This window comes from Falco cherrug, chromosome 2 (genome assembly GCF_023634085.1).
Source record: "Falco cherrug isolate bFalChe1 chromosome 2, bFalChe1.pri, whole genome shotgun sequence".
NCBI lineage: Eukaryota > Metazoa > Chordata > Aves > Falconiformes > Falconidae > Falco > Falco cherrug.
The window spans coordinates 57,500,511-57,526,687 of record NC_073698.1 but is presented as its reverse complement, the minus strand read 5'-3'; the positions used below and the strand labels follow the sequence as shown (position 1 = coordinate 57,526,687).

The 26,177-nt window shown below is 37.0% G+C and overlaps 1 protein-coding gene across 14 annotated transcripts in view; it reads left to right on the top strand.

Annotated features, from left to right (window-relative positions):
- Positions 1 to 26,177, top strand: part of DOCK9 (dedicator of cytokinesis 9) — a 128,859-nt gene that overhangs the window by 24,188 nt on the left and 78,494 nt on the right. For 9 of the 14 annotated variants that reach the window (XM_055702072.1, XM_055702069.1, XM_055702074.1 and 6 more), the window contains exons 2-5: positions 11,604 to 11,720; positions 19,675 to 19,764; positions 21,400 to 21,482; positions 22,604 to 22,673. In XM_055702072.1, coding sequence (XP_055558047.1) covers positions 11,604 to 11,720; positions 19,675 to 19,764; positions 21,400 to 21,482; positions 22,604 to 22,673 — 360 coding nt within the window. Of the gene's footprint in view, positions 1 to 6,302; positions 6,558 to 11,603; positions 11,721 to 19,674; positions 19,765 to 21,399; positions 21,483 to 22,603; positions 22,674 to 26,177 lie in introns of those variants that run through there. The other 5 variants (XM_027812225.2, XM_055702073.1, XM_027812219.2 and 2 more) reach the window with 2 other exon arrangements.

Here is a 26,177-nt window from a genome sequence, read left to right as displayed (position 1 = left end):
CTCAATCTGGCCCCCGGTATTTACAGATTCCCCTGCACACACCCCCCACCCCACCCCCCCACCCCGCCGGGTGTTGGTGGGGAAACCAAGCAGCCGCAGATGACTGCCTGCCACTGCATCCACGCGCTGGCCCCCTGGTTAAAAAGTTTGAGGACCCCTGGTCTAGACTTAGTTGAACACGCAGAAAAGGAGTTGGACTTCTCTGCTCTTTCTCCCTGATTAATATTTCCTTCCACCTGCTTTAGAAACAGCCTGAAATGCTAATTTGAATCATCTACAGATGCAGGTACACTATTCTGTCATGAAATTAATTGCAATTAAAGTAAATTTGAGAGTCAACTGCTGACTCCTGCAACTTCTTGTTTCTTAGAACTCCAATGTTTGATGTCCAAGACAGGTTTGTATTGCAGTTTAGAGGCAAACCAAGATGGACTTCAGCCCGAAGACAATCTTGTCAAGGAGCAAATTACTCCTGGAAAAAGTCTTTTAAGGTTGGTGTTACACAGCGGGAAGACTCCTACTTGTGCTTGGCACAGAACTGCTTCAGTTGTAGAGATTTTCAGACTTGGAGTTTTGACTCACTTTTGGTCTTTGGTTTAGTGTCTGTGTTAGGTTTAGTGTCGTGTTAGTTTCTGATAATTGTTAGGTACTGTCCAAGTAGGAAAAAAGCTGTGTTTGGTCTGATACTGTTCTCATAGTCAGTCTGCTGGTACATGTCTTGTCTGTAAGGAGGTATGTCAGAACAATAGTTAAATCCTTTAACAGAAGCGCAGTTTTAATCTTAAAGTCTCATATCCTGATTAAATTCTGCTGACTTCTTGTCTTTCCCCTGGGACCATAAGGAAGTCAGGTTTTCCCTGAAAACAGAAAGATCTACTTTCTACATCTCTGTAGAAAACATCTACTGAGATGGTGTGAAACTAATCAGTTACCAGTGACTCAAGAAAATGCCCTTTAAGTTGATACTTCATAGGTAATAGTATGCAAAAGTGTGACATAGACAAATCTTAAGTTAATCTATAATATGCTTAGCTCTGCTGTGGTTTTACACTTTAATTGGTATTTGTCACAGAGTAAGAGTGTCCAGACTAAGGTACTGTATCTTATCTGACAGTTAGTAATGTCTAGCTGAGGAGTATTAATGAGATATGCCATGTTGGTGTTAACAACTTTAGCCAAATCCTTATTCCATGAAGTAAAAGGGCTTTTAAAAAAATGCATTGTACAAAATTATTGTGGATCCAGCGGAGGCACTGACTGGGAGAATCCTTTAACTTTATGTTGCCACTAAAACAGGTAAATCCATTTTTTTTATTCCAGCTTCTTGAGTAGTAATACAAACCTGTACATTGGTGTTTCCTTTTTTCATCAATGTAACCTACTTATAATAGACACCTCCTGGTATCTTGGCATTTTTGTCCTGTCCAAGCTACTTGACTCTCTTCCTAAAAATAATGTTTGGAGAGTAATTTTAACTGTAATGCAAAATGTGAGATTTATACAGTTCATTTTGATACAAAGAGATACCTCTCCAAAGAGGGATTGTGGTTCTGCCTATTCCAGAATAGGCTTAATTCTTGCTTTACCAAGGGAAGTCAGTGAAATGGGAGTATTTTAGTTATATTGTTGTCAACACAAAAAATTATGTAGCACACTCGTATCTATGTCTTATGTTTTATCTTTTTTCTCTTTCCCCTTTCTCTTTCCCCTTGCAATAATCGACTTCCTATTGGTGGGACTGCAAGTTACACGTTTGAAGTATTAGCCGTAGGAGGAATGAGTCTTCCTAACTGATTTTCTTGTCACTTTTTCATCCAAATGCAGTGTGTATGGCAGGGAGTCACCAGGTGAAATGCATGCTGTATTCCATCTGCTATCAGCTGGCTGAGCCTTTCTCTTGAAGTTGTGAGTGTATTCTTCCAGGGCAAGTACATGTCTGTTGGAAACTCAGCACTACTAAGATATGTATACTTGCAACACTGAATCTTCCACTGACATGTAAAATGTTATGCCTTTAATACAGCTGCAAGGCAGGCTGCCAGGTGTGGGAGGGCAGTGCTAGAATATCTCTTACTAATACAGACAAGAGCAAGAAGTACCAGCTTTTAATTAATGGTGCTCGTCACTCTGCTAAAGTGGGTCCATATTTTCATATGAGCTACTGACTTAAAAATCCAACCCATACCAAAACCTAACCAACAAATAAAACAACAAAACCAACCCCAACCCCCCCAGCAAAACAAAGCGTCAAAACCCCTCCAGTTGTCCTTCTCAGTTTTGAGAATTATTTCTTAAGAGATGCTGTGAGTTGCCAGGCAATTTAAAGAGCCACAAAGGAGTAGAGAACAGGTGTAAGGTTTTTGTAAATGATGTTGTCAAATCCTTCTGTTTTCACATTTGCAGGACATGCAAACCTATATCAAGATTATTCCTTCCTCCTCCCCCTCCCCCTAGCTGCTACAGGTTAAGCAACAGTTCTTTCCCTAGAACAGCTAACAGAGCAAGGTTGATGGCTGTAATTATATCTGGTAGATTTAGTGAATGCTGATAGTGGCCACTCAATAGGGTTCAGTGACCTTGGCGCAGATTCTGAGTGGGACTTGGAGCAAAAGAAGTGCCATTAAACCAAACTACTCAGGTTTTAGCTTGTTCTTACTGTGAGACTGGGTATTCATCCTTTCTTCCATCAACATTCAGAAGAAATTCTCATATGCTGCCTGTTCCCTTGCTATCACTTACTCATTGTGTGGTATTGTGCATTAGGAAACAAGTTCTTGGAGTGAAAAGTGATTTGAAGGGATAGGAAGGTGTATGTGGAGAAGATGTCTTTTGGGCAGCAAATTTGCTGGGTGACTCACTGAGGTATGCTGGGAATATTAACTTTTTCACCCATGTAATTTTGTAATTGCACAGGTAGTTCCTTAAGGGTATATGATGCAAGAAGAGAGCCAACGATTTGGCTGTTGGAAGTAATATGAAAAGAACTATTGTTAAAAGTACCATGGGAAGCCCTTCAAGCCACTGTGTTTGTACAAAGATGAAATGCATTGTTTCCATAATAACCTGAGTTATTTTGCAGATAGGTATCTATTTAGCTAGTATTTTCCTGCAATTTTGGGAGCCATGTTGGAAATGCAGTCGAATAACTTGTGTACCATGACATTCTTTTTGTATGTGCATTGTTTCCCTGGATTCTCTGTTGATCCTTATTCAGGTAACAGCCTGAAATAACAAATTGAGTAGTGTCATCTTCTTTTTTTTTTTATTGCAGTTAAGTGGTTTAAGACTACAGGTCCTATAACAAAGTGATAACTTTTCAGCATGTCTTAAAGTCCTGTTTTTCATCTTTTGCTTGTTGAATCGTAAGTTATAGGTAGAAATTTTTAGTGTATTTCTTTATTAAAGTAACTTACCTCTTTTGACTGTGTGGTGCCTGAGTAAGCAGTACCTCATAGTTTTGGGGGGGTTAGTTTGGGGGTTTTTTTCCTAAATATTTCTTTTTTTGTCAGTTAAATTATTGAGATAATCACTAAGTCCTCAGCAGAAAATGAATGTTAGAAATACACATCAATTTAGCAATTAAGGTCTATTTCATGCAGGATATAGCTTCAGAGCTACTGCTTCACACTTCTGTTGTTAAATGAACCTCCTCTAATAGTACATGTGTGTTGATGAAATATAAACTAGAAATTACGTTAATCATTCCATATCTTTAAACTGATGTTATAAAAATGTTGGCTTTGGTTTTGTCCCTCATCATGTTTTGAGAAGAATAGGGGGAGTGATGGGGAAAGAAAATAATTTATATTGAATTACAGTAATTCAGATGCATTCAAAAGAAGTACCTGACCAGGATAAAACAATGTTGCAGTTTAAAATCCTTTGCTTAATTAACCAGAAGAAATACTATTTAAAGTGTATAATATTTTAAAGTCTTTATTAGCGTGAGTGTTTCTAAGTGCCTTGTGCATTTCTGGTTGCAGTTAAGTATAATTGCCGCCCGTTTCAATGAAACAAATTCCTGTTTGGCAGCTGCATCCTCAAATAATGGTATAATTTAGTCTGAGCTGTTCTGTACTTCCGTTTTCTGAAAACAAAAGGGGCTGGTGCAAAATAAAAGCAAAGTGTAACTAAATGTTCTTGAACTATTGTCTACCTTGATTTACACAGGAAGATCTGTTTTTGTAAATTTGATTAAACTGCTAGTTTCATTCTTAACTCTTAAAGAAGCTTTATAGAGTTTTCTAGACTTCAGTGTCTATGTATTAGAGACTGCTTAAAAACTAAATGCATTAAACTTGAATTTCCTAGAGAAAAAGAAATATAAATCACTATTTTCTTGACTAATAGTTAATTTTATTATTTCTTTTGGTCCACTTACATAGGAATATGCTTGCATTGTGGATGTGATGGGCAAACTCTTGGTCAGACTCAATTTCATGATTTGCAGCAAGCTGAAAAAAACAGTATCTTAGGCAGGTGAGAAAGCAGTGAGGAGGGGAAGAGAAAGGGATCTTAACATCTTATGTTAGGTCTGAAGGGTAAGCAACCTGTGCCTGAAGTTGTGGCTTGTTAAAAATACTAGTTGTAAAAGAAGGGTATTTGTGCTTTTCCACAACTTAATTCGCTTCCTGCAGATTAAGGTGACTTTCTCTTCTATTAGAGAATAACAAAAAATTAATGTCAAGTTAAATTTAGGATGTCAGTTAAATTGAAGTGAGATAATTAGCTATCCAAAGAAGTGGAGCAGAGCTGAGACTTGAATGAAGGTGGTGGCTTAGTTTCCACAGCTGTTTGGTTGCTCTAGTGGAAGGAGTCTTAAAATTGGGATGTGCTGCCCTGGGAAGTTGAATTTTCTCTCAGATGTATTTTGGCTCTGTAAATACAGCCACATAGGTTTGTGCACTTGGAGGCTGCGCTCGTTAGAAAGAAACAAAGGGAAACCCAAAATACCCCTCTCAAAACCTGGACAAAACTGCTCATCACAGTTCACTTTTTTTTTTCCAGGAGGAATTTAGCATACAATCATATGCTAAAACTGTTGTGTGTGGGAGCTAGGTTAGTCAAACCTTCAAAATTGCAACAGTGTCAACTAGGTTACATACAGAATTGCTTTGCACTACACTAAATAATTGTACCGAAATGATCCCAATAAAAATTGCTGCCTCTTATTTTGCCAGTGTGTGTAATGCTGAACAGTGTCTGTAAGTACTGGTATAGCAGGAGAGTAGATTGGATTACAAAACCAAAGTTGAAGCATGACTTGAGTTTGTTGCAGGTAAGGAGAAGAATGGAAGATGAAAACCACTGAGCACTGTGTAACCTTGAGCCAATCACAGAGCTGAGAGACACTTCTGAAAACGGTTCACCGTACAAGGGAGACACCCCCCAGTGTTTTGTACTGTCAGCAAAAAGAAAATCCTATGGTAGCCAAAGGCAGCGAGTGATGGCTGGCTGGTCTTTGTGGCTGATTCTCTCTCAAGTGACTTAAAATCAGAAAATATTTTGTTGCATTGTCTTCCCAGTGGTTTTTTTGAGGATGATCAGTGATGGACATCTACAATGCTGAAGGGTTCTGAGGAGGGAGGAATGAGCTGAGAGCATTAATAATGTGCAAAACAGAAGTGAGCTAACTGGGTCAAGGAAAGAGGCTGAGTGAGACTGGTAGTTTACTTTAAGTGCTTAAAGTTTGAACATACAGAGTTTTTTTTGTTGTGGTTTTGAGTCAGTATCTTTGTAGATTTTGTAAGATTTTTTTTTTCCTGTGAGGACAATTTGATGTTAAGGTAAACTTTTAATACAGATTTAACACAGAGATGAAAAAGAGCATCCCCACTCCTAACATCGCCGCCCCCCCCCCCCCCCCCCCCCAAAAAAAAAAAAAAAAAAAAAAAAGAGCAATGTATTTGTTTAGGGCACTGGTCCTGGAAAATGTACTTGGTTAGTGACTGGTTGCTGATAGTACCAGAGTAAGTGATACTGATGTAAAAACAAACAAAAAAAAACCCCAAACCCCCCACACCCCCCCCAAAACCCCTAGGGTTTTATACTTGTAAAGAGGTCCAGTTGTCAGTAAGTGGCTAATATTTACAACAAAAATATTTTACAGTATCAAAGCCTTGGTTTTGTAAGTGCTGTAAAGGACTTGAACTGTTCTACATTGTCATTTTAGAAATGCACGTTCTCTTTTTTTGTTTGACTCATAACTTTTAGGCATTAAAATGGATCCACCTTTTTTTTTTTCTTGGGGGCTGGCCTTTGTCGGTCATGCATTCCCACCATGACAGATTTAGCAAACTGCAGCTGAGAAGTTAGACTAGTTTGTACTTTTTGCTGCCTGTGCTGGGGAAAAAGCTATTGTTTTCACTGGATCACTGGCATGTTGATTACTTTGATGCCAAAAAACATACGGTTTTGCTGCTCTTCCTATTTTCAATCAAAGAATGCAGGCAAGAACAAACAGAAATCCTAAGAAAGAGCTTATTATTGAGCCTCCGCAGCAGCGCAAGGATGCAGGTCCTTGTGAAGTAGAAGTGGAGTCTCCTGTGGTAGTGCTGGTAAGAATTGTTTAAACAAATTGTCTCTTCCCTTCAATAATTCTTCTCTTCCGTTCAATAATTCTAGTTCTGTCTACCAGTGAAAAACTGCTTAATCTGGCACTAATGAGAAGTTCCAGCATTCTTACTTGTGAAAAAGGTGTATTTAAGATTTAGGTTGGATTGTTTGTGTGTTGTCTGCCTTTTTAATTAATTTTTGCTGTTCTGGTTTACCAAATCTTTGGTTTTCTTGGAGTGTAACTTTGGAACTTGGTTTTCATTGTAGCTGCTTTTCAGTGTCTGTTCTGTCTTACATAGCTGTACAGCTCTTTGAACCTAGCATGAAAACAATCTGTGCTTTAAAATACGTTCTAGCACCTCTATTTTTTAACTGCCCAGAATATATTTAAAATAATTTGCACTTTCTAAAGACTGTGTGTGTGTTTTAATAATTTTACTTAAGTGTTACTTGAAGAACTGTCTAGATAATTCAGGTGTACTGCTGTTAAAGGATCTATTTTTCAATGCCTTCAGTGCACATTATTTAGGAACTTAAGGTTTTAAAGTAGCTTCCAGTGAGGGAAAAGGAAATATTTCTCTGTGTGTGGGAAGTAATCAAATAAGAACCCTTATTATTATTTTTTTTATATTGTTACATGCATAGTTCTGTTGGAATTTTAATAGTACAGCAAGAGAACATAATAAGCAAGCTATAATGAATCCACCAACTCTCTCCAGCTAGGACAATAAACCTTTTCAAATAACAGAGAAGGATTGTTAAACTAATAACTTACACATCAGTAGAAAGTAGTACTTTGATAGTCCTTACTGAAATTCCAATTTTACTTAGTCATATCTCATACTCAATCGCTGCATTAAAGGATGATGGTCTTATCTTTGTCTGGCAGTGGTTGAAGTTATTGGGAGCTGTTATCCTCAGATTATGTATCCTCCTGCCGCCCGCACCCCCCCCCCACCCCCCCCTTGAGCTTCATGCTATGCATTTAAGAATTGAACCAAAACATTTTGGCTATCTATATATAGTAATACACATCTGTAACTGTATGGGAATTGTTACGGTATATAACTGAAAGCTTACATGTGTGTTAGTAAGACAAATCTTCTTTTCCTTTACACTGTTTTCCTTAGTTTTGTTCTATTCAGAGCAGTTGTTAGTAAAACGTGGTTTTTTTTGTATGGGTGTGTTCTGATTTCTGGTCCAGATTTTCATCAGTACAATATGAGCTAATCTTGTGTGTGCTTTCCTGCCTTTGGAATGTTTAACTTTATTTAGAACTATTTTTATTCCCCCATGAATACTCAGAGAGGATATTAGTGTTTCTGCAGATACTTAAGAGTACTACAGTTGATCAGCAAGCATATATGCTCCAAAAAAAGGAAGTATAAAACATTGCGGTGTTTACTTAAAACCATCTATGAAGTACATCCTTAAAATTTTCCATGCACTACTTCATTTAATGTTCATGGATTATGTACCTCTGGTGTTTGCACTCCTTTTTTTAATTTTCAGATGAAGTGGGTGCATTCAAAATATGAAGGTCAATATTTCAAGGGAAGAACATTCAGGTTCCACATAGGTCACACAAAAAAATGTCTTTGCTGTCATTTCAGTTGCTATTTTGGTCTTAATCTGTTACATATATAGACAAGTATATATGGCATATAATTATAGATGGTATAATATCCCTTTTTGCTTCTGCTTTTGTCTAGTTCATTGAGGAAAATGAGATGAAATGGTGCAGGGACAGTTTGCACTAAGTGTTCTGCTAGGCAGAAAGCGAAAAGTAGGGCGCTATGTATCATTTAACACTGACGTTTGAGTCCATTTTTATTTCATTAGGTTGTGACGTTGCAGTACATTTTTACTGCCACAGTGAAAGGTAGGTGTTTTTTCACTGGTATAGGATGCAGTAAGGTATAAGTGAGACTGATACTGTTGCTAGTTGGTGGAACAAAATGTAAACGGCAGAACTTGTTTTCTGATTAGAAAGCTTAGAACTGTATTAGATAGCAATCCTCAAAAGCCTTTGGAGCAGGGGGCTTCTGGTTTTCTCTAGCAATACTTCTCACTGACTATTGCCAAAAACTCTTTCAGGTGTGGATGGGCAATTATGATGTGATTTACCTAGCACTTGAGATTTTTGAGTATTTTTAATAAAGATGAGACAGAATCAGCTGTCAGGACTTCAAGGAAGCAACAAGTTTTCTGTGATACTCATTTAATTCTTTTGAATGTAGTTCACAGAAAGTCTGCTGGAGTATTGAGGGAACTGGGTGTTCATAACTGTAAGCGTCCCATGTGATACTGAAACAATGTTATTTGATTGAGCCCTGCGCCTGAACTAACTTTCCCTGGGTAGGGAGGGAGGCTCACAGAAGGAGTCATCTGCTGTTTTCAGTGCCAATATGTTAGTACGTGTGCTCTCTTGTTTTCCTGTGATTTGAATTAGATTGTGTCATAATTTTTGCTTTTGAGGTTAAGCAGCAAGAAGAGTCCATGGAAAAAGCATTTTGATTTTCCGGTTGGTGCCTCAGAACCTTACTTGGGATGAACTGCTGTTGTACTAGCTGTAGTAGAAGTTACCAAATTAGTACATATGTTGTTCAGTTGCATCTAATATTCAGAAGTAGTAACTGCTTATCAAATCAGATTATGTTTCTGGGAAGTTGGAACTTCTGGAAGCCATCTTTCTGCTTGGAAACGTGCTGGCAGTATAAAATGTAAGACACCTGAGCCCATCTTTCCAACTGAGAGCATTGCCCAAGTCTGATTCTAGTGCTAGAAGTTTCTGTGCTGATAAGAGAACTTCATAGTTCATATATAGTAATAACAGTAACAGATACAATGAAAAGGAGGGAGAAGGGGAGAGGAGTGAAATCCAAAGGGAAGGGAGGAAAGGAAACTAGTGATGCACAATACAGATGCTCACCACCCGCTGGCTGATGCCCAGCCAGTCCCTGAGCAATGATTAGCAGCCCTGGCCACCCCTCCATGCCCCCCCTCCCCCATTTCATATACCAACCACTACCATCCCATGGTATGGCATACCTCTGGCTAGTTCAGTTCCACTGCCCTGGCTGTGTCCCCTCCCAATTTCTGGTGCCCCTCCAGCCCTCCCACTGACAAGGCCTGAGAAACCAAAAAGTCCCTGACCGCACTGTTCCCGCACCAAATCCAAACCGCGGCACTGCACTAGCCACCAAGAAGAAAACTAACTTAATCCCAGCCAAAACCAGGACAAAGGTGCATCTGGCTGCCTGCGTACTAAGGAAGCTCGGAGCACACCATTTCAGTAGTTCAGGATTCATTGCAGCAGCCTGAATACTGAAAGGCAATCTTAACAGAAAGTTTCCTTGCAACAAAAATATTATGTATACTGAGTACGTTAGAGAAAATTAACCTTTTCTTATGTTGTGTTTACGTGCTTCTCTTACGCTTTTCTGAGCGAAATGATCCAACTACTTCAGTTACAGAAGGGTGCATAAAAGTAAACTTAAAACTTATATGGTGGACACTGTTGTTAGTTCTTGGCTCTGTGATAACACATTTTCATGAACAAAAGGCGAAGATGGAGCAGCAGCTGTGTTTCAGGTGCTAAGCTCTCAAAATGTGTTGGGGTACAATATACAGTGAACTGAACAGCTGTTCACCATTTCCTCTGAGGAGAACGATGACCGGCTCAGTGTAACGTTTTCTGCTGTGGCTCCTAGCTGTATTGGTCTGTGCTGAGCATGTTGTTATGTAGCTTAGAGCTTCTAGTAAATCCTTCCAGTGTGATTGTAAATGATAGCTATTTTTGTTGAGAAAGCTACATTTTGTTCATCGGTTTTTTGGTAGCTTTATTTCCAGATTTTGCTTTTTTTGCCTTTTCAGCTGTTATGCTCTGTTATGTTCTTGCACTTTTCTTAACAGTAAAACTGCCATGTAGTAGGTATGAGGGAATCTCAAGTAACTTTTGAGTAGCCTGTGAGCTAAGCACTTACTGCTGGACATAAAGATATTTGCTCTGTGTAGTACAGCTGGAATTTCAAAGGTTATTAGCATAAGTTATGCAAAACTATATATGAATCTCATCTTGTCTGATTACCTATAATGATGGTATAAGCTGACCTTGCTGTTGTTCTTATGTTTGATATACGTTACTTTGAGATTGGTACCACTGATCTTTAGAAAGTTTCAATTCGGAAGTCTCTTGTAATTGCCATGTTAAAAAAAAAAAAAAAAAAGAAAAAGGAAATAATTTGATGTCTGATACTGTGATACACAATTTTAGCTGCAGAATGTGCAAGCTAGATTACAACTCCAGTTTTGCATTACTTTGCACACTCCAAGGCAGTGCTGCCTTGCTGAGAGCTCTCTCTGAACCTGCTTTGCCGTTAACAGAATGCTTAGCAGGGTAAAGTTTTTCTGTCTGATTGTGCACAGCCAGCTGTGCCTTGACAGCGGTGTGGGGTTTAAATGTTGAATCAGTGCATAGTAACTGAAGAAAGCTACTCATGCAATTAAAAGGAAGCAGATGGCCTATCGGAATTTTGAAAAAAAACTGTGGAGGAGGAATTTCAATTAGCCTACCCCAACTGCAGTTCACTACTGAATTATAACAAGGTTCATTCGTTGCTTTGAACTAAGGTTGTTTTAATCCCTGCTAAACTCAGATCTGAGCTTTCTGGGCAGTATCAAGCAAACACAACCACCAACATAAGAGACTAGTAATTTCTTCATAATTTTTTTTGCAGTGAGAATACATATGTGATTATTTTGATAAATGCTGACAGGGTGTGTTGTGTGAAATAGTTGTTTCCTTCTTCTGTGGTGAATAGTGTTCTTGTCTGTGTAATTATTAGTTTTATTTTAGTGTAATTATCCATATGGTATAGTGTGACATGAAGTCTACATTTTGAATACTCTTAAGTTTTCATTCTAGGTGAAATCTCATTCTGTCAATTTTTTAAAGAGTAACTTCTTAAAATGAGTCAACAATTGTAATTTTTCCTCAATGTACCTGAATTTATTTTTCCTTTTTGTTTTCTTTTTTTTTTTCCTAGGCAAAACCAAAGGTCATAGAACCAATAGACTATGAAAATGTCATCGTTCAGAGGAAAACACAAATTTTGAATGATGCTTTACGTGAGATGCTACTGTTCCCTTATGATGACTTTCAGGTAATTTAACACACCACACCACACCACCCCCCTCCTTTTTTTTTTTAAGATAGATTTTTAGCAGTAGTAGTCATGAGATTATAACTTCCCATTTGTTTGTTTCTTAATTCTAGCTACAAAAGCCCTGCAGACTCTTTGCCATGAGTCCCTTTACACTGCTTGATTTATTCTGTCAGGAAGAAGAGATAGCACAGTTTCTTCATCTCTCCAGATTATAAGGGCTACTTCTGCAACTCAGCAATTTTACTGCCTTTTGAAGTAGATGATCAGTCAGTTTTAGATATTTCCTCCCTTTTCTAATGTAGGAAATCATGTCATACTGTTCAAAAAAAGTATCTACTTTTTGTCATGCTGTAACTGTTAAATTGATTATTTTGTGTCCTGTTCCCTCCTGCTTCTTAACAGTGAAGGGTTTGAACCTGATCAAATGAAAGCTGTTATTCTCAGCAGTGTGTTACCAGCCAAAATTCAGTTTTGGCAAAATACACCCTGCATAACAGGGCTCTGACTTACTGAGCCAGACTTAACCAAGATTTAAGATCATATTGATGTATTTCTACCAAATAACTATGTTTATCTAAATAAATAGTTTATTTAAGTATGCTTTTGTGAATCCTGTTGTAGATGGTTAAGATAACCACCAAACATCTTAGAAACTGGAGTTGGTGTAAATAGTGAGGAAAGTCTCTCACACACACCCATACCTGAAGTCAAAATTTCGATCTATAGTTTAGAAGTATGCAGATGTCTGAACTGTCTGTAAATTAACTACTTCTGGGTACTGTATCATAATTGAATACCTTAGAATAGTTCTTTAAAAATCTACCTGAAAAGCTGAGCACTTTATTCAGCCAGGCAGTTGAAGCTAAGTTTATATTTTATCACGGGGAAAGTTGGTGATCAGTTGGTGTATTTCTACAGAAGGGCATATAAAGTCCCATAAATTACACAGAGTTTTTGAGGATTTCTACCTGGCCTATTAAAGTATTGACCTGAGTGCACCTGGACTTTGTTTTGAATATAGTCTGTGTGCTTCATTTTTACTGGCCCTTACATGAATAACTCTACTTGTAGCTTTCCCACTCTGAGCTAAAATTTTGTTTTTAGCAAACTACAGGTATTTAGAGAGTAGTTTGGGCTTCATGTGTTCTCATCCACATATGAAAATTTGAAGGACTGCCAAGTAAGACTTCTTACAAAAGGCAGTTGTATTGCCTATGAACATTATGTAATGATGCTAGTGTTCAAATCCCAAATCACTCATCATGAAGCCCTACACCAGGTGTTGGCTTTGGGACTGAAGAGCATGCATAGGCTTTATCACCCAGATTCTCTTCTACAGTGTGGCCCTTCTCTATCAATAGGAATGAAGGATACTTCTGCTAAGTGTACTCTAATTGACTAGTTCACTTGCTGGGGGTCGTTCTTGTGAACAACTCTGAATTATCAATGGAGAAGAAACAAACCAATCAAGAATATCCTCAGGCATTTTGTTTGAGCAGTCTGGAGGGTGTCTGAAGTATTTAATTGCTGTTTCAGATGGCCTCTTCTGCAATTCTTAATCTCAGGCCTATATGAATGAAGCTAGTCCATAGCTCTGTCTGATGCTTTAAAGGGAATGACTGAATTTTGTTCATAAACTCTAATGCCTTTTGTCATCCTGTGTTTGGATTCTGTGGCCAGATTTTCATCAAGGCAGTCATTAAAGTGTGTGTTACATCAGAGGATTTCCTTCAGGTAGTCGCAATTTTCAAATATAGTCAAACTTCCTGTTTCTTTATCCATCAGCAGTGTAGTATCTGAACACATTTTCTGGATTTCCCCCATATGGTCTTTGGCAGAGTCTCATTTTATACTTTATTTATATGAAGACTGGTTTGTACGATCAGACTGTATTATCTATCAAACTTTTATTACCTTTTAAGATTTGCTGGCACAAACTTACTATTGTATGCATGACTCTCCAATGCTACTTTGATCTGTCTAGCTTGTTTTCAACAACACAATGTGTTTAAATCAGTTGTTCAGTGTATTAAGAAAATATTAACCAAGTCAGAGAACAGAAATCCCTTATGTGCTTTTTTCCCCTTGTGAAACCTTTTAACCTCGTGCAGTTTTCTGTAATCATATTTACAGATTCAAAACGTTTAGTCTTGATATGGTTGTGAATATTGTTTGAATCATTTAAATAATGGTGTATTTTCTGTATTTGCTATTCTGCTGCTTCACATAGATATTTTTTTCCTTTTTCCTAACTTGTTGCTGTCACACAATGTGTGGGCAGCTCTTGGGTAAGCCTTGGCTCAGATTTTGTTACTGCCCTTATCCCCCACATGATGAATTTAAAATACTGAGCTAGAGTATTTAGAACTACCTGAATATGCACTTAAAAGAGTTTATAGGTGGAAACTCCTACCATTGTCTAAAAAACCTGCTCAAGCCATTTCCTCTTAGAGCATTCAGTTTTTATTTTTACCACGTTTGTCCTCACACTTAATTTAAGTGGATTACAATCTGAGAATGCCTTCCTAAAAAGGAAGCCAAGCCCTGTTAATTTGTAATTACATTAAGAGTAAGGCAGTTTTGTAACCAGCATGGCCTTAAGGGTAGCACTTAAAATGGCACTGAGAATATTTACTTTTCAGCACTAGATACCACTTCTACAACTTTCCATAGATTACAGAAGCTACGTAGTTTCAAAGAGGCAGATTGATACCCCTATAGAATTTGCGCTAAAGTTGAAATTACTTTTGGAGAAATTGGAGGTAAATGTTTGTGATTAGTTTGGATAACTTCTTTTTTTCAGGTAATGCAGTTAGATAACTGAAATGTAATTTAATAGGTGGATACTAAAGAGATACCTCCTCCTCTACTCTGCCCTGGTGAGGCTGCATCTGGAGTACTGTGTGCATATCTGGGCTCCCCAGTTCAAGAGGGACAGGGAACTGCTGGAGAGGGTCCAGCAGAGGGCTACGAAAATGATTAGGAGACTGGAGCATCTGCCTTAAGAGGAAAGGCTGAGAGAGCTGGGGCTGTTCAGCCTGGAGAAGAGAAGACTGAGAGGGGGTCTTAGCAGTGTTTACAAGTATCTTAAGGGCGAGTGTCAGGAGGATGGGGGCAGGCTCTTTTCAGTGTTGCCCACAAGGGGCAGTGGGCACAAAATGCAGCAGAGGAAATTCCATCTGAGTATGGGGAAGAACTTCTTTACCTTGAGGGTGACAGAGCCCTGGAACAGGCTGCCCAGGGAGTCTCCTTCTCTGGAGACATTCAAAACTTGGCTGGACACAATCCTCTGTAGTCTATTGTAGGTGAATCTGCTTTAGCGCAGGGGTTTGGACGAGATGAGCTCCAAAGGTCCCTTCCAACCCTGATGTTCTGTGGTTCTTAACAGGAAATACTTATCCCAATATAGTATAAGTTTACTTGTAACTAAGAAAATGTGGGTGCATTCCTACCCAATATAAATATGACATTACAAAGTTATCCCACTAATACTTTGAAGGTGCCTAGCTTAGACATTTTCACCTTTGTTAGTTTTGGGTTTGAGCCATATGGATTTAACACACTTTCACTTAAAGCTTTTGGCTTTTAGTTAAAAGGAGTTAAATACCTCTGAAAGTAGATAATACATTGGCTTTGCAGAAATAAAAGCAAACCTAGGTCATCCTACAGGAAAGCACATCTTGCATAGAAGTAACAAGCAAAAAAAAAAAACTTCAATTGAAGTCCTCATTTTAGAGAGCACAAAGTGAAACGGTCAGAATAAAATAACATATTTTGAAATGTTCAAATAAATTTCACTAAGTTTTTTCTTTTAAAATCTATTTTTTGTTTTTCCTTGAGTCTTTAGCCAACTATTCTAAATCAAGGCTTTAATTTAGTTTGGAAGTCACCTTATAAGACATCTTCTAACACTTCCCATACAACTGATAAGTCTCTTCTGGCATGTAGTAGCTTTAAGGGCATGGTCTAACATACAGCGTGCCATCTTTTATTATTGACTCTTTTAAAACAATTTTTGTCACTTCTTGAGCATTTGTCTCTCTGTAACATCATCTAAAGTAAGGATAACCTGCATGCGTGACTGTTGAATTGTTAGCCTGTACTTTTCTCCCCATTTTTGCTGCATTTTGCACTATTTTACCAGTAAGATAGAGGACTTTATGAATAACCTCCATTGGATATATGTATTTTATAGATAGATATATATATTTTTAAAAAAGTACACTGTTGTGGCTTTTTTAAGAATTCCTTTCCCAGTAGTTTGAATGATGATAATTTCAAGCATCCTAAAGGGATGTTGAGGGTGAAGTGGTTTGGGGAGGAAAGTTTACTAGCTCATATTAAACAGCCAGCACTGGAAAGAGCATGTGAAGAGGAAAAAATAATTTTTACAACTGGTGTTGGCAGTATGTATGTGGTTTCAGCAGCAATATTTTGTACTTTTTGTTCACTGTAGCTGCTGAAACCTGTTCAGGGTAAGACTACTGTCACTAGGTGGACATCATCAGATTTACAGAGAAGGAAGGAGAACCTTATCAGATGACAGAAACTGCTTGAACACCTCCAAAGTAGAGAGAAAAATATAAAATAACCATGTTAAAAACACAAGAAGGAGAAAGGCAAAAGCTAAGCAATAACAAATGAAAACGGACGTGTCTGAAGACAAGTCAAATGGTTTTGGGGAATCTTGTCTGTTGGCTGGCTTCTGTCTCACACCTACATCTACTGTAGTCCTTTCCTCTAAAATGTCTGCATGTGGACCTGTTGATCAGTGTAGAATTGCTGAGGAAGATACCTTCCTACACTGGAAATTTAAGATACGTCATTATTTTTTGCCATGAAAATGTAGGTGGTGGCACCTTATGTCCCTGAATGAGGTGAATGATTGAGAATGACTTCTTTGTGTGTGATTTACTTTTGTTTTATTTTATTTTATTAAATATTTTATATATAAAATAATTACACATGCTTATTTCTCATCTTGATAGAGCTGAAGACTGATCTTGTTGATTCATACTTTGCAACATTGACTTTTGTATAAACTATGATGTGGAAAAAGGCCCACTTTAGCTACGTATTTATATGTTTATTTTAGATGCATAAGTACGCATTGTACTAAGACACCAGACTACAAAATACTTGGCTGTATTTTGGCAGTTATTTAGTGCCACCTGCAAGCATGTTTGTCTTAAGAACCCTACTATTGCTTTGCCTTAAAAGCATGCACAAGGAGGACTAAGATGACTCAGAAAAGTGCATGCCAGATTTTAATATCAGTAAAATATATCATTTTTTTAAACCTCAGAATCAGAGCAGTTTGCTAAAACTGTCAAGCATGAAAACACCACCTAGCCTGAGATAAGTGAAATGGGAAATAAAACTTCAAATTGGTTATACATTCCCAAATCCCACATAATGTTAAGTCTCATGAGCAAGCACAACCTTGTGACAGGAAAAAGTCTGGAAATCTGAAACGATATCCATTGCAGTCTGTACTGATTATGGACAGGTTCACCATTTGTATTCCATCAGGTTTTGAGCAGCAAGTATTCCTTGGCTGTGAGACTTGGTGAAATGTCCTTTCTGCTCTGGTCTTCTCTGAAACCTTAGCACATAATACTACTATCCTAAATCCTGGGACTCACTCAGAAAGTAGTCTTTAAATAAATAAGTAAATACAAGAGTCTGTTAACTGTGTGCTTCAGTAATGTGTGTGTGAATCCTGGCTAGTGGTAAAAGTGGTCTTCCTTAGTTTGACAGCATAGTAATTAGAAGTTTGGGGGGTTTTTGATCATCTTTGAGAGCACGAGACAAACACTTTGTAGTTCCTGATGCTGCCGTAAATCAAATGATAACTCAAACCCAGACAGTTGAAACATTTAACTTCTATGAAAACATAGTTGTGAAGAAAGTTTGTGGAGTAGACAACCCTTCCTTCCTAATTTTTCTTTTGGAATATAATGTATAGGTGCATGCTTGCATTTTAAAATATTTTTGTGCTGTTGCTTCAGTAATTATTTTTAGGTGTCTGCTCTAAATCAAAATATATTGCTCAATCAATTTCTTGATTAACTACTGCAGCTGATGGATGAGCTGAGAATGAGTCAGCATGCATTAAGATAGTCACTAATATGGACAAAATCGACAAATTAGATTTTTTCTCTGTTGTCACTGATCTTGTTACAGTACTAAGATAAAAATCTTTTTATATGTGAAAGAATAGAGAAAAAACTTAATATCATATTGATAATTGTGTAGCAGGATAACAGCAGCAGATGTTCTAGGAGTATGTACTCTGCTAGTTCAGTTTTACTGAGTTTTGCTATAGTGGTTAGACTTCATTCATGAGTTCATGGCTTTCCTGTGAAAAATACCTGAAAAGACGCCACTCTAATCTCTGTTGGTTTGGTTGTTTATTTTTTAAATAACAGTAACTTTTAAAAAAGCAGTCTACCTGTATGATTATAGAAAACACTTATATTACATATATTAGTTATGTATTATATAAACTATAAATAATTTCCTATCAAATATCAGACTATTGCAGGTTGAGAAGAGTATCTAGACATTCTGGCCTTTAGCTCTTATAATATAGCTTAATGCTCTTAATTCTGTAGCTTGTGAAAACAAATGCTTTAAACTCAATATGGTTTGAAATAAGGAATATGTTTCTAGAAAAATTCATTCTTAAATGCTGCTAGCATATGAATGACTATCTTCTTGCAGTTCGTGGGATTTTTTGTGTTTTTTAAAAACTGTATATTGCAAGATGTATTGGTCCAATGACATATTTTTTGGTTTATGGTTTTTGCTTTTAATATCTCCCCACCTCTCCTACCCAAGCAGTTAGCATTGTTACTTTTCAGTGAAGTCCTGGACTAGATGAATGACTTGACCATGAGTATGGGATAATTCTTTTTTTCTTTGAATCTTGACTGTACTTGAATATTCTAACTTCAAATACCCTCCCCAGATAATGGGATGAGGCTTTGGTAATGACAGAAATAACCAAACTCTCAACAGAGATAAGGTAATGTACTTGTGTACCCTTTCTTTTTTGACTGTTAGTAGGTGGAGTTTTTTCATGTTTTTTTGTGATCCTTCCTGGTGCTGCAACATGTGGAGTATAGGTAGGAGGTGAGGGATCATAGCCCCCTTCTGGTCCAGGCTATGCAAACTCTCTTGTCTGCCTCTGACCGAAGCTGTGAGATTCTTTTCCACATGGTGCAAAATAATTTTGTTCCTGTGTATTTATTTTCATCTGTGGCCCAGAAGATTTTCTAAGCTTTTAAAGTACCCTAAGGCTTGCTATAGTCCTGGTCTGAGAAGCAGAATTTCATGGTCATGGAGAGATTTCTTGCTCTCTGGCAGCCTTTCTATGCCTCTTTGAACTCCAGTATAGAGTAGGAATAAATTCTGACTTGATAGGCTGAAGTGCATGCTTCAGTGATCCCAGCCTTCTTTTTAAACCTTCAGTTTAACAGTGCAAGTTTCATTTTTTTGCCAGCTGAGATCTGAACTACTCATTTTGGTGTGGGTTTGTTACTTTTTTTGAGTAACAGGTTTTATTATGTGTTGTAGTAACACTAATATCTGTCTTCAGAATATTGGAGTTATGTTGTCACAGTGGAATTATTTTTATTGGTGTTTTCTTGCCGATGTTAACAAAACAGAGGAAAACACTTTTCTATGGCATCTATTTCTTACTGATTCCAATCTTGCCCTTGCTATGAAGGAAGGAACACGTTGCTGATCTTTGAACGAAAGTAAATTCTCATTACTTGGCTCTTCTGAAATGGTGTGTTCACAGGATGTTTTCTGCTGTCTGGTTTTTTTAGATGTCTTAAGTGTTTTCTGCTTCTGTCTTAGTTGTAGTGATACAACTGAGTGTTGCTATGTGTCATCTTTCCTTTAATTGCAAGTTTCTTACATTGTTTTTGTTGTTTATCAGACAGCATTATTGAAGCGGCAGAGTCGATACATTCGTTCAACAGTTCCTGAAAATGCAGAGAAGGAAGCTCAAAGCTTGTTTGTAACTGAGGTAATACTGGAATTGTATGTGGCTGTGTAATAACAGTATTATATTTGAGTTGTTTTTCTTCTGCTTCATTTATTTAAAAAAACGGGGGGAAAAACCTGAAACTTTTAAAAATATTTACTGCCACTTACTTGTCAATGATTTCAAGGGAAAATTTCCAGGAAAACCTAGTATTTTTTCCATCAATGGCTGGAAAAGAAGGATTACAGGATAGCTTTGAATTACTTTGTTTGTGTAACTGGCTTTTGCAGATGCTTCTCTGCCACCTTCTTCATGCTTTGGGCTTTCCCGGATGAGCATGGGTGATTTCTATATATAAGTATCGGGAGCAACAGTAAATCCAGAATGAATTGTTGTGTCTTTATTTCCAGATAAAGTGTTTCGCACAAGTTGTTCTTAGTTTGTTCATAATTCATAACTGTAATACTTGTAGAGGCCAAAATTCATTATGACTGCTCCATTTGTATGCAATATATAGAAGAAACATCCTCAGACGTAAAGTTTCTCATAACTCCTTGCTTATGTTGGCATACCCTTGGTTCTGACTGATGTAGCATTTCATTCAGTGTCTTGTTGAAGCCTTTTAGGAATGAAAGGTTTACAATTTTTTGTCTTTTAATACTATCTACTGGTTTTCTACTGATATACTTTGAGCTGGTATTTTAACTTCTGAAACAAAGGAATGTCGTAATTCTGAGAAACCTGAAGGAGCTTCAAATAGCTGAATCTACCTTGAACCTCAAAGTGATTTATCCGCAGTGATACATACCCTTAATACCTAACCTAAACAGTTCTAAGATAAGGTTCTAAGATAAATTTGAAGAAGACAGACAAGGAGGGAGGAGTGTTACAGGTAATTCATGAAGTTTAATGAGTTTCTGCAGAAACGATTGCTTGGCAAGTACTAACTTTGTATTTTGAAATATAAAGAAAATAGTTCTGAATTATTAGATGCTATGTTTGTGTACATGTAAGTGTATTTGTGTGATATATTAATTTTTGTACCATACGATTGCTGGCAACAGATTTTGTTGGTTTTATGTCAAAGCCAAGATAAATCAGTACTTTTATGTTGTAGCAATATGAGTGGAGTAAAATGGTATTTTCTGTAATCTAGACCAGAGCTTAATGACATAATTGCTTTTCAACATCTGCAAGTATACAGTTTAAATATTAATTTAATTACACTAGAAGTATAAATTTAAGGTAAAGATGTTTTTAGTTTCTCTGTATAAGTGTGAAATTGAATATGCTATTTTAATAATATATCTGTATTTTAATGGTGTTTTCTAAAGTTTCAGTCATGCTTTCAGCTGCAGCAAAACGCTGCTTTAACTTTTCAGACAACTGAAGATGGTTAATCCAGATGCTGAGTGTATTCACCATTTTCTGGTTTTATAAAATACACATCTGGCAGATGATAGCATCCCACTGAAACATATCGCTTGTTGGAAAAAGCTGTATTGCACTAGACTGGATTGCAAAAGAAGGGAAGTGTCCAGAATTTTCAGAGATTTGCATGTAACCATGATAGTTCATAAACAGCCATAATTTAAGAGGGTTTTTTTGTGTGTGAGTCTAGGGAATGCTGTTAATCCCCTTCCAATTAATATTGATATTTGGTTTTCATTAAAACAGTGCATCAAAACCTACAATTCAGACTGGCACGTTGTTAACTATAGATATGAAGATTACTCAGGAGAGTTTCGACAGCTTCCAAAGTATGTATGTTATCTAGTGGTATAATAAAGATTTTGCATTGGTGAAGGAACTTTACCTGTATTTAATATATTAATACCTTTATGTAATAAATACATTAATATGTAATATGTAACTTGAAATATGCTGTATCAGTGTTTAATTGTCAGTAGAGATGATAAAGATTCGTTGGATGGAATTTATAATGATGAACTCAAAGATGTAAAATCTTGTTAAACCATTTTCTGGAAAGATACCATAATAACACTGCCTTATTAATAGGCAGATCAAAACAAGAAGTTGTATCATTGTCAGTGTGAATGTACGTATGATAAATAAAACAGGCTAATGTTTAGACGAAACTAAAATGGTGATATCCTGTTTTTGTAGCTTCAAAGGCAGCTTTTGGAACACTCTTTAGGAGCTTAGGGAATAGAACTTAACCAAGACGGTTAGAGCAAGTGTTTGAACTAGTGCAGATTTTCACAGGATGATTCAAAGTAAAAGCCTGTTCTACATGTATTACAGAGTTTCTAAACCATCTGTTAGAGAAATCTTTTCCAACTTCAGATTTTTTCAGGGAGAGTATACGGATTAGACCCTTCACTTAAAATATCTGAGAGTGGCTCAATACTTTGAATCCCACAACTCTGGAAGATCTATGTCTTCCCTACCTACTCTCCTACATCTGTCAGTTAAGAAATAGTTTCCTTTCCCTGTGAAAAGTTCCAGTATGCTCACAGGTTTTGTAGAAGTCAGTATCTGGTTTTTACTTGCCTTGAACAAAACCCACGGTAGTCAGCAGGAATTTAAACACATTGTCCGAACAGGAGCCAACAGTTGCAGGTATGAATTCTTGCTTCTAAGATATTAGGAGTGCAGTGAATAGGAAGGCATTTGGTTCTCTTCAGTTACACATAGGGACAGTGACAATCAGAACAGAAAGATGACTGTGGGCAGATGTGCAAATTAGGAAATTTGTTGGCTGAGAAATATATTTCATGAAAAATACATGCTTTTACTCTCTGTTATTCTTGTGGGTTTTTTCCCTTCAGTTAGGAAAATAACATCTTTATTTTTGCAGCTATAAAATATGTAATTAATCACAAAATTTCTAGTATTTTAGAAACTTTTTCTTTCCTAGTAAAGGGACAAAATCAGAGAAGCTTCCAGTTCACTTATATGAAGTGGATGAAGAAGCAGATAAAGATGAGGTGAGATAATAGTAATTCCTTACTTTCTTTTGCTTTCGGTAGAACATGTTGGGTAAGAAGAGTTTACAAGTTGGGTAACCAAGTGTTGATGTCAGTAAATGCCAATGGAGATTAGCTTGAACAGCCCGATAGGTAAAATAACTGCATTTGTTTGCCAATCTTCTTTCACATAGCCTTGTACTCCTGAGGTCTGTCACATGAGTAGAACAAGTTTTGACAGATGGTGAAATTGAAGTTTTAATGCGTGGTGATCTATAATCCTTCAGCTTTCAAAAAATCTGTCTTGCCTTATACTGTTACTGTGTAGATGGATATATATAGGGAAATGTTTCAAGCAGTTTAATCACAAAGTAGAGTAAAACCATAGATGAATCTGCTCCAACAATGTCAGTGCACACACTTAAGCATGCATGACAGTATAGCACACAGTGTGAATTAATGTTGATTTGTTACAAACTTGAGTATAGGATAAGACCTGGAGATCCATCATGGAAACAAAAGCTAAAAAAATGAACTAAAACTCTCAAGGTATTTTCTTTTTTTGTCACTGGCTTAGGGAGACCATAGATCTATAGCCTCAAGCAATTTTCAAGTACGTTTCAAAAGTCAAAGACTTTTTTTCAATAACTGCTCCTGTTCTTTTTGTGATTTTTTTTATGCCACGCCCTATTTCAAAAGTGTTTAAATACCAGTAGTTTTTTTTAGAAGTACTTGAACTCTTGTGTCACAGAAAAGAATTAAAACAAAATAATTGTTTTTTAGTTTTTACCCTTTTACAATTACTTCGCTTATAAATTCCTCGTATTCAGAACTTATGCATATGAAATAAAAGTAGTTCCTTACAAGTTTTCCTGGATTAAATGTGAAAAAGTAGTTCAGGGAGTGCATCAGGATAGGTAGATTCCTGAACAGATAGTCTCAGGATGCCATTTCTCCAGTGCTGCTGTTAATCTGCAGTATGATATTTGGGCAAATAAATTCATGCGTCTGTATGCAAATCTTCCTATTTGTAAGATGTGAATAATTATGATTTCTATTTATACTGAAGTTGAAAAGACTTGGCGTTATTTACTGTGGTAGCATTTCTGACAACAGAAGTGTTTTAAAAAACAGTGAGCTAAACATGAAAAAAAGTTAGGTGAAGATATAATTGACTGATTGTGACTCGGAGAAATACTTCTGGCTAGAGTTAGCTAAACACTGAAAAACTATAGCTTGGCTGTTGTCAGGTGGTATGTGTTTTACTAGGAAGTGTAAGTGGAGAGGACTTCCTGTTTCCTTCTGCCCAGTTTCCTGTTAGAGCAGGCAGGAATGTCACATCTCTTTTCAGGGGTACAGCCACTGGAGAAGAGGTCTTCTATTCTTTCAGGAACTTAAAATATAAACACAAGAAAAAAGCATGCTAGGAAGAAAAGAGAGCTTAATGGGAATAGGGTGGGGGCACCATAAACTCTTTCCTTAAGGGAAGAATTAATGCAAGACGTTCTTCTGTCAAGCACTGACATCTTTGTATGCCAAAAAGCATGTATACAAATGTTAGATTAAAAGTTGTTTGGTCTTTTTTTTGCACTTTTGTTTGTGTGTTTAAGCAAGCTGATTTGTTTAAGAGAATGGTAGAAAACAAAAAGCTGCAAGTGATTGAAAATTGGAGGAAAACCAGATAAAGATTAGTTTAATCTTGCATTGTTAAAAAAGAGAGAATACCTTTCCAAAACAAATTTGCGCTATCTGGCCATCAGGTTGATGTTTGTAAATGGAATTTTTAAATCAGCCTGGGGTATGGGATCAAGATATGAAGTTGGTTTTGTTGAAATAGTTGCTGTTGAAGTAAATTTTGGAGCAGAGTTTGTGGGAAAGATCATTAAAAAAGTGAAGCACAGTGTGCAGCAGTAATAATAAAAGTGAGGAAATTAACTTACCAGTTGGAAACAGGAAGTATGTTTTCAGTGTAGAAGTCGGGTGTTAACTGAGTTGTGGGTTCCTTTGTATTAACAGATGGTCAGCTGGAAAGTCAGTAGCTTTTTGGCTCTGTAAGCAGGAATTCTGCCTGACAGAAAGAAATGGTGTAACTAGAGAGGCCCAAATGACAGTCAGGTTTATTGTTGGAAAACAGTATGCAGCTCAACAGAGCTGGGAAGCAGTGCATCTCAGAGGCTTGGAATTGGAAAAAGAGTTTAAATAGAGCTATATTTTAATTTTTGTTGATACAGGTAATGAAGGAATTCTTAATGTCAGGTCTGTCTATATGGATGGTTTGTGAAATTACAGGAAAACACTGGTTGGTTTGTGCCAAGTTTTGATGATAACTCATCATCTTACTCCTGTAAAAGATGGTTTTAAACCATCCTTTCCATGGGGATAACTCCCGCCACTGGAGGTGGGGAATCGTACTTGGAAACCCAGTGTTTTAAGTTGTTTCTGTGTCCTGGTGGTTGTACAAGAAAAATGTTTATCTAGAATAACAGAAGGGGGTGGGGACTAATGACTTGAAAATATGAAACAAATAGACTGTTTTACTTGGACAGTGAGACCTCCTGGGCCATATGAAAATGTACTGAGTGTTTTTGGTCTATGCTTCTGGGGCGTTGTATCAGATGCTCTGATAGTTGGTGACCATGTCATCCTCATGGGGCCTAACTTCCATAGTGTGAAGCTGACTAGAATTTTTGAAGAAACGGATTGATGCGTCTTTTGACTTCAGTTTGCACTTTTTTTGAAGTTCATGTGCATATGCATATGAATATGCAGGCTAGGCAGAGTAAATAAGTTGTAAATGAATAGTAACTTTTTACAGAATGTTCCTTAATTTAGTTCCGGAAACTAATTCATACTATTGCAAAATTTGCTTTTACTGTTCAGTTGTTGAACTAATGACTCTATCCCCAATATGTAATTACTTCTTGTTGTATGTTCTGTTAATAGCCGAGAAAAGGAATTAGAAAAAGTAGTCAAGGCATTTGAGGAAGTTTTGTGGTTTTGTTTTCAACTGGATACTTAATTTATTATCCTAACATTCAAAATCAGCTATCAGGAGTATTTCTGCTCTAGATGGCTGAAAATCTTCTACATGTCTAATGCATTGATGGTTTTGCTTTGTCAAAATGGGTTACATTAACTGGAAACTATGGTATTATCATATTGGTACTATGCCAAAGGATTATTTGAACTGGTGATCCAATATTTATTCTGCGGCAATTATAAATCTCTCATTTTGATTGGTTTTGATAGTAGAGTGCTGCTTTTTGGTAGTTGTTAACATCCTGTGTGTTTTAATGTAGTTATTCTGTTCCATCAACTGGCAGATGGAAGTGGTATACAGGCAGTGGGTGTGATGTGTGATGAATGCATTGGGTCTGCTGTTTTTGAACTTGCCACTACTGGCAAGTTTGGTCTTTTCTCTTTAGAAAGTTTTGATTCTGATTTATAGAAGGGCGGATCCAATTCAAGAAATTGAGTTGTAGTTCTCTGTAAATTCTTAAGTAATGTCTTTGAAGTAAAACATAG